The sequence below is a fragment of the Octopus bimaculoides genome, chromosome 8 (assembly GCF_001194135.2).
Source record: "Octopus bimaculoides isolate UCB-OBI-ISO-001 chromosome 8, ASM119413v2, whole genome shotgun sequence".
NCBI lineage: Eukaryota > Metazoa > Mollusca > Cephalopoda > Octopoda > Octopodidae > Octopus > Octopus bimaculoides.
Window position 1 is genome coordinate 57955922 of NC_068988.1, and position 7125 is coordinate 57963046.

Here is a 7125-nt window from a genome sequence, read left to right on the forward strand (position 1 = left end):
TTATTCCCTCCCCTCACTTGGCGGTCATTCTAATAGCTCTTTTGTCTTAATAACGGTCAATCACATAGTAATTTCCCTTTGTTTAACGGTCTTAGCATCTTTTATGATGGCCAGATAAGTGAAGAGATGGCGGCGTGGGTCTCCACCCCGACATCCGAAACTCAGAGTTTTACCATGGCTACCGAATAATTGTCACATATTATTTACAGATAAATTCCTCTATTTACATAATATTGAGGTCTCTTTCTTTCTTTTGTTGTCTTACCTTTTCTATCAATACACACACACACACTCACACTCACACACACACACACACACACACACACACACACACACACACACACATATATATATAAGGGATGAAAAGCAAAGTCACTCTTGGCGGAATTGGAACTCAGTGTAAAGACGGATGAAATGCTGTTGAGCATTTTGCTCGGCATGCAAACAATTCCGCCAGGTAGCTGTGTTATATCCACCAGCTTGATGCCTTATATCCACCAGCTCATTGCCTTATATCTGCCAGCTCGCTGCCTTATATCTGTCACCTTGCTGTCTTATATCTGCCAGCTTGCCATAATAATAATTCTTTCTACTATAGGTACAAGACCTGAAATTTTGGGGAAAGAGGCTAGTTGATTACGTCGACCCTAATACTTGATTGGTACTGACCCCGAAATGATGAATGCATTGACCTCAGTGCTCAACTCTGCTTACTTTATCGACCCCAAAAAGATGAGAAGCAAAGTCAACCTTGCAAGAATTTGAACTCAGAATGTAAAGACTAATGAAATGCTGTTAAGGATTTTGCCCAATGTGCTAACAATTCTGCCAGCATGCCGGCTTAATGATAATAATAATAATAATAATAATTTTTTGTATTTGCCACCAGGGTAACAGGTGAGGGGACAGTAGAAAGACAGACATAAAATGTGGGAATTTACATAGAAGGGAATGATATAAAAAAGAAGCAACAAAAAAACTAGAAAATATACATGGTATACAGTATAAATAGTGGAGGCGCATGGCTTAGTGGTTAGGGTGTCAGCACCATGATCGTAAGATTGTGGTATCGATTCCTGGACCGGGCGACGCGTTGTGTTCTTGAGCAAAACACTTCATTTCACGTTGCTCCAGTCCACTCAGCTTGCAAAAGTGAGTAACGCTGCGATGGACTGGTGTCCCGTCCAGCTGGGGATACATACCCCATTGAAACCGGAAAGCCGGGCCCATGAGCCTGGTTCAGCTTTAAAATGGCGCATTTATTTATCTTTTTTTATATAGTATAAATAAAAGGAAAAATGTATACAAAGTATACATCAGTAAAAAAAAAAAAAAGAAAAAGCAAGGGTGATATAAGATAAATGGTTTCTAAACATAGTCACAAAGGCAGAAATTTTGTGGGAGAGAGAACACTTGAGTCTATCAATACCTTGGTACTTGACTGATAGAATAAGTACCAGCCAAGTACTGGTGTTGATATAATCAGTAATTATGATGAGAATGATGATGATGATGATAATGGTGGTGGTGATGATGATGATGATGATGATGGAGGTGAAGTTAAAAATTTAAAAGGAAGCAAAAAGCTGCACCCCCCGGCAAAAGTATTGTTTCAGCATGAAGTTCAGTTCTGCCAATAATGGTGTGTATTGGTTCTATTGATCTCATCTGTTACCAATGTTCGCGCGCGCGTGTTTGTTCGTGTCATATATGTGATGCATGTATGTATGCATGCATATATATATGTGTGTGTGTATATCTTTATATGCATGCATATATCTCTATATATGTCTCTCTCTCTCTCTCTCTATATATATATATCTATATATATATATATGTGTGTGTATATATATATATATATATATATATATATATATATATATATATATATATATATATATATATATATATATGTATATATATATGTATATATATAGGTATATACATATGTGTATATATGTATATATATACATGCACAGATACATACATATGTACATACGCACGCTTGCACACAATCTAGTTCCATGCCAACAAGCGCCATACTCTATTGGCATTGTATAATCTTCTCCTTTATGTCATGTGACCAAACACAATTTGATGTCATTGATTCTTCTCACACTGCATTCACTTCGGTTTCATTCATTATGTCCTCATTCATGCTGCTCCTTCAGATCATCTCTTTTTCTCCCTCCCCCACACTTTCTGCCTTTTCTTCTTCCTCGTCCTTGTTGTTGTCATCCTCCTTCTCCTCCCCCCTTTGTTGCTATTCTTCTTTCTTCTTTTACCTTTGTTGTTGTTGTTATTGTTGTTCTTTTTCTTCTTGTTCTTCTTGTTCTTCTTGTTCTTCTTGTTCTTTTTGTTGTTGTTGTTGTTCCTCTTCTTCTTCTTCTGCTGCTGCATCGTCTTCTTCTTCTTCTTCTTCTTCTTCTTCTTCTTCTTCTTCTTCTTCTTCTTCTTCTTCTTCTTCCTCTTCTTTCCCCTCCTCACCTGACCACCCCTCCTGCATCGGCAGTGATAAACTTCACAGGTATGGAAGTGCTGCCAGGCAGGGGCTGTTCTACACGGACAAATGCACAGCAATGGAAACCATACTGCACACACACACACCATGTCCAAACGTTACTGACCTGCAGTGAACAAGTGACATCATGTGTAGGATAAATTTGGCTTTTGGTCAAGCCTGTCATGAGCAGGTGTGTTCCTTTGTTTCTTTCTATCAAAATTCCCTGACACATCATTACATGACTTGCGGGGGGCTTTGGTTGAAGACACTTGCTGAAGGGGCTTTGATGTGGCGAGTGAACTTCTCAACCACATTGTGCCTGTGTGTGGATACCTGAGTGTACCTGAATCTCAACATTATGGTTGTAGTCAAGTATCGTTGGCATACAGGTATTGTTGTTCATTTACCAAAATTCTGCAGAAACATGTGTGGCGGCGAACTGGCAGAGACGTTAGCACACCGGGTGAAATGCTTAGCGGTATTTTGTCTGCCGCTATGTTCTGAGTTCAAATTCTGCCGAGGTCGACTTTGCCTTTCATCCTTTCGGGGGTCGATTAAATAAGTACCAGTTACGCACTGGGGTCAATATAATCGACTTAATCTGTTTGTCCCCTCTGTGTGTAGCCCCTTGTAGGCAGTAAAGAAATCAGAAACATGTATGGTCATGAGTGTTGGGGTAGGGGTTGGAAGTTGGGCGTGTATATTACCTTGCTTGAAAAGAAAGAGTTAAGGGCTGATTACAGGAAGGGCTTTAATGGCCCTAGGAAAAAATATCTGCCTCTGCGAATTCTGTCTTACCCATGCAAGCATGGAAAAGTGGATGTTAGATGATTATTATGATGATGATGATGATGAAATGGTGATACACACACACACACACACACACACACACACACACACACACAGTATCATCAGTATTATTGCTTAATGTCCATTTTACCACACATGCATTGAACCATATATGTGTGTGTGTGTATATATATTTGTGCATATACATACATATGGGTAGGGCTCTCTCTCTCTCTCTCTCTGTATGTATATATATGTGTGTATATATATATATACATATATATATACATGTATATATATATATATATATATATATATATATATACATGTATATATATATACACATGTGTATATATATATACATGTATATATATATACACATGTGTATGTATGTATATATATATATATATATATATATATATATATATACATACACATGCACATAGATTGATATCTATGTTTATATGTGTGCATATACTTCATCGTCATTGTTTTTATTTCTATGTTTTCCTTAACTACGAGAGATCACCAATGGTGATTTTTATACATATTTATACACACACACACAAACACACACACAGACACACACAGGCACACACACACACACATGCATACTTTTATTTCAACATTTACCATGCAGGTATGAGTTGGACAAAACTTCTTCAGGTAGCATTTCGTTGCTAGATGTACTTCCTGTTGCCAAGCCTTGTCTTCAGTAAGATATGCAGAGACATGCCTTAACGTGCCACGCTACTGAGCTGGCGAATCTTTTGTTTATGTGGGGCATAAACAATGTCACAATTACTACCCTAGTCTTTTCAGTAGGAAGATAGACTGAGACATATACAGACGTAGGCATGTACACACACGCACCATCATTATCATTACATCTATTTCTCCATGCTTGCATGAGTTGGATGGAGTTTATTGAGGCATGTAATCTAACTCTCACCCGTTTCCAAGTAAGGTATTTTGTTGTCGGTTGTTTTCATGCAGAGCATTGCAAATAAGTAATACTGCTTGTACGGCAATGATAATTGTCTCACAACTATCCTGTGATGTGAGGGCAAGGCGACACAAACACACACATCTATATATCTACATCTATCAAAATATACCATACGCATACACACACATGCACATATCTATATACTAGCTTAAAAGCTGCACTCCTGCAGAGGGCTAATTGTGCCTGTGGCCTGAAACTAAAAGGAGCAATAATAATAAAGCATTTATTGATACCCTACCAATATGGTATTATCCTACCAATATGGTATTACTTTAAATTTAGTTTAAATGAAAAACTTGTGAAGTTCACAAATTTTTGGAATTCTTTTAAAATTTTAATTTTCAGCTGATAGCATATAATAAATCTTCATCCAGACTTGATCCCAATGCTAGATGTTCAAGAACCAAATGAAGAGCAGATTTTCAATCCTGGGATCATCCTGATTCCAAAAAGGTATAATATGTCTATGTAGAACAAATGTAGACTGAGATACAGGGGTCCTGGATGGACGAACAGACAGATTTAGAAGCTGGAAACTGAAAGAAGTCCCTTGTATAAATACATACATACATGCATATATATATATATATGTATGTATATATATATATATATATATATATATATATATATATATATATATATATATATATATATATATATATATATATATATATATATATATATGTGTGTGTGTGTCTTTGTGTCTGTGTTTGTCTCCCATCACTGCTTGACAACTGTTGTCGGTGTGTTTACATTCCAGTAACCTAGCAGTTCAGCAAAAGAGACCAACAAAATAAGTACCAGGCTTTAATGAAAAAAGCTCCTGGGGTTGATTCATTCGACTAAACAACCCTTCAAGGCTGTGCCCCAGCATGGCCACAGTCTAATGACTGAAACAAGTATAACATAAAAGATATATAGGTATAGATAATTATATATGTGTAATTATATATATGTAATTATGTACATATATATTTATATATATATACACATACACACACAAATGCATTTATATATATTGTGTATGTTTGCATAATCAATATTTAAAATGTGTATTGCATATAATCAATAGTTAACCATCTAGTCTCTAACCTATACTGACCTATCTGCTTCATAATCAATACTCTAAATGTCTCACGTACAATTGGTTGCTATAAGCTGACACAATTCACTCCTTTCATTTGAGTTTTGCTTTTGTATTTTGTTCCACGTGACCCCCTAACTGTGATTAAAAGGTGACCTGGAAGAGAGGGATCATCAAATGTGGTATCAGAAACATTATATTAACGAATCCAAACACCAAGTATCTGGTGACATAATATTCTTGTAATTAATTCTCTGTCTATCTGTTTGTCTTTCTTTAACCTTTAACCTTTTACTTGTTTCAGTCGAACAAATCGACCCCCATTCCTCTTTTTTTCCTTTTTAAAGTCTCCTACTTATTCTATTGGAAACTTTTTGCTGAACCGCTAAGTTACAGGAATGTAAACAAACCTCTGCGCCTACACATACACACACACGCATGCACGCACGCACGCACAAGTCTTCGGCCACCTTAAACTACTGTAAATTTCCACTAATTGCCAACTTAGAAGTAGATGTTTCACATTGCATTTTTTACAGATGAAACATTGGCCCCGTTGGAGTCATTTCCATACCTAATCATTATATTTTGTAGTAGGGGTTCTGAATGAGAGGGAAGGATGCGAGACAACCACCAAAACTGGCTGTGCAAAAGTTTTCAGCCAGCTCACATAAATCAATCCAGATAAAGTGTTTTAAAACAGAAAAACGTCTATAATGAAACATTCCGGTGGCACGTAAAAGCACCCACTACACTCTCGGAGTGGTTAACGTTAGGAAGGGCATCCAGCTGTAGAAACTCTGCCAAATCAGATTGGAGCCTGGTGTAGCCATCTGGTTCACCAGTCCTCAGTCAAATCGTCCAACCCATGCTAGCATGGAAAGCGGATGTTAAACGATGATGATGATGATGATGATGAATGTACAGTTCAAGAAGTTACTGTACATTCTTAATACTTCGTGTGGCTTCCCTTAGCTTGAAAAATTGCTCCAATGAGCCTGGGAAGAGATGCGTACAAATCCTTCACCATCTTCACAGGTACCTGATGCCATTATCTGTGGCTGAGCTCCCACAACTCTTCAAGACTGCGTGGATTCTTCTTACGAACTCTTCTCTTTAATTCTGTCCACATTTGCTTACTGATATTTAAGTCAGGGCTCGGAGCTGTCTAATCTTTCGATATTGTAACATCTTCATTATTGAGACTCATGCATGCAATCTGCGGCATGGAGCTCCGTCATGCTGAAAAATTTTACTTTTATCCAAGTCTGGTATCAAACTATCCTTCAGCAACTGTATGCTAAACTGTTATATAATATATATATATACTAGCAGTATAACCTGACCTTGTCTGGGTGTGACTCATTATGCCCTCTACGATAAGTCTTGCTAGCTGAAAATCAACTAAAAAAGAAAGCCTTACAACGAAAAAACCCCTATGATGTAAATATGTTCATAATTCAAAAGACGATGAAATTAATAGGGAAAGTCTGAAGGCTGTTTTGCGTAAAATTATTAAGCATACGTAAATTTCATCCGTGTAATTGGCTATAGAAATGCTTGTGCAAAACAACTTTTTGCGCTGCCCTGATTATACATAGCAGGGTAATCCCTTTTCACAGGAGCTAGGATGGCAATTTGTGATGAAGTAATTGCTGGCGATCTGTTGCTAAACAGTTTTGCCAGAATTCTATCAGATTGGGCAGAAGGTGTTGATGCACCATTTTGCATTATGTTCAA

General features: G+C 37.2%; 1 protein-coding gene across 3 annotated transcripts in view; it reads left to right on the forward strand.

Moving 5' to 3' along the window:
* Positions 1-7125, forward strand: part of LOC106876185 (carnosine N-methyltransferase-like) — a 161908-nt gene that overhangs the window by 8774 nt on the left and 146009 nt on the right. For 2 of the 3 annotated variants that reach the window (XM_052970144.1, XM_052970145.1), the window contains exon 1: positions 4672-4754. The exons of the other annotated variant lie outside the window; for it this stretch is intronic. In XM_052970144.1, coding sequence (XP_052826104.1) covers positions 4687-4754 — 68 coding nt within the window. In that variant the 5' untranslated portion in view covers positions 4672-4686. Of the gene's footprint in view, positions 1-4671; positions 4755-7125 lie in introns of those variants that run through there. 3 annotated transcript variants of the gene reach the window in all.